This window comes from Emiliania huxleyi, assembly GCF_000372725.1.
Source record: "Emiliania huxleyi CCMP1516 unplaced genomic scaffold EMIHUscaffold_294, whole genome shotgun sequence".
In the NCBI taxonomy this organism is placed as follows: Eukaryota; Haptophyta; order Isochrysidales; family Noelaerhabdaceae; genus Emiliania; species Emiliania huxleyi.
In genome coordinates this window covers 137708-139564 of record NW_005199821.1, presented here as the reverse complement: position 1 = coordinate 139564, position 1857 = coordinate 137708, and the positions used below count along the sequence as shown (strand labels likewise).

Genomic DNA, 1857 nt, shown 5'->3' with positions numbered 1-1857 from the left:
CGGCGGATGACGGTGTGCTGTCTGTCGGGTGCACGTGGCGCACGCTCGCCTGTGTCGAGCCTGCGTCTCGAGCCTGCGTCGAGACTGCACTGCCCAGCGAGCCGCATATCGCGCCGCGGAGTGCTACGCCGCCGGCAGATGGCGAGGCGGCGTGCGAGGAGGCGGCCGAGGCGGCCGAGGCTGAGCGGCTGCGCGAACAGCTTGCGCGGATGCGGAGCTTTGTCGCGGGGCAGGGCGCGCCCGCAGGCGAGTACGCCAAGGGCCAGCAGGCCTTGGCCGCGATGATGCGAGCGCGAGAGGCGGGCGCGTCGACGAGAGAGCAGGTCCGCGCCTGCCTCGGCGCCGGGCTCGGGGCGGAGTATCCCTCGCCACCCGGGTATGATCCGCGGCCGCCGACAGAGGGGGAGACGGGTTCTCATGGAGAGGGCGAGGTGCACGAGGCCGCAGTCTCGTCGGATGCGTGACCGGGTGCGTATATTAGCTACGGGCGAATGTTGTTTTCTCCATCCCTGCGCGGCGTGCGCCCGGAGCCCTCCACCGCTCTCCAGCCCTTTCCAAGTTTCATGTAGCGATGTGGTGTACGGGGTGTGGACCCTGAGTTGAACAGGGGTTGTGCGCCAAGCCCTCCTGCTCGGCTCCAGCGAGTAGACAAGTGTTACCATCAACAGAGGAGAAGGATCTGACCTCAGGGCTGATGTGACCAAGCGCTGGTAGCGTGGTTTTACCTCACACCCATGGTCTCACAGTGTGCCGGCAGTCGCCGAGCAGTGTCGCTCACACAAGCCGCAGCACAACTGACTGAGGGCCAGTGAGGGCGAGCCCATCGCTGTGACAGCTGTGGCAGCCGCACAGTGGGCTGTGCCATCTGTGCAGAGTGTGTGAGCAGCAGAGGAGCTTCACTCCAGGCTTCAGGCGCAAAGAGCTGCATGCCACCGAAAGCGCTGTCGAGGTTCGCCGAGCGCGGCGAAATCGGGAACACCGTCACCGACGAGCGCGTTGGAGTATTCACTCCGGACAAAGACGGGGACACAGCGGACGGTGCGGGGTGTGTCCCCGTCATAGCGGCGAGGCGCGGGACCGTCTGTGGCGAGGTGGGTCGCGTCCCCGGATTTTGTTCAACTCACGGTCCACACCTCTACACACGCTCTCTCTACAGACTACACGCTGTCTACACGTGTGACTACACACACGACACACACGTACTCCATCAACGATAAAGGGTCCCGTACAGATTACAGTCCTCCCCCAGCCCCCACACAGTATCAAACTATCGTTGTAGCTCAAATTGCCAGTATAGTGGCACCCCGTGTACGGCTCTACGCGTGGGAACGGAAACGCATATTGACCGCCATATTTAGTTTTGTGCTATTTTCGAGAGCGTGGGTAACAGGGCTCAGCGCGCCTCTCTGGGAGATGTGCGCAACCTAAAGACGGGAATAGGGGAGAAGTGTCAGTGTGAGGGGAGGGCGTAGGCTGGCGTTTTTGCCTTTGAAAACTGAACAGTTTTTTTTTCACCCATTAATGCGGAAATGCGAGTTCCAACACTGATCTCCGTGTTCGCGCATGTCAGAGCCTCGCGGCGCAGCCCTCGGACATCGTCCGCGTCTCGCGCTTGGGTCCGTCTGCCCCCCGCCGCTCCCGCAACGTCCGCGCCTTCGTCTCCCTCAGACATGCGTGCTGTGCCTGCCTCCCTAGCGCCCGCCCCCCGCCAAGCCCTGTCTCACAGCTGCTCGGACTGCTGCAGTTCCGTTGGGTTTGTGTTGGTTGCGCACCCCCTCATTCTCGTAGTCCAAACCTCCAAGGAACCCCTAGCGTAAGGGCTGTCCATGACCCGACTCTCTAAGCTTGTGTCTAATC

At 62.5% G+C, this 1857-nt stretch overlaps 1 protein-coding gene across 1 annotated transcript; it reads left to right on the top strand.

Annotated features, from left to right (window-relative positions):
• Positions 1 to 6: 6 nt before the first annotated feature.
• On the top strand, positions 7 to 464 carry EMIHUDRAFT_239772 (hypothetical protein; the record flags this gene model as incomplete). Its single annotated transcript, XM_005775765.1, has 2 exons — positions 7 to 12; positions 84 to 464. 2 exons carry the CDS (start codon positions 7 to 9, stop codon positions 462 to 464), a joined length of 387 nt encoding a protein of 128 aa, XP_005775822.1.
• Positions 465 to 1857: the final 1393 nt, after the last annotated feature.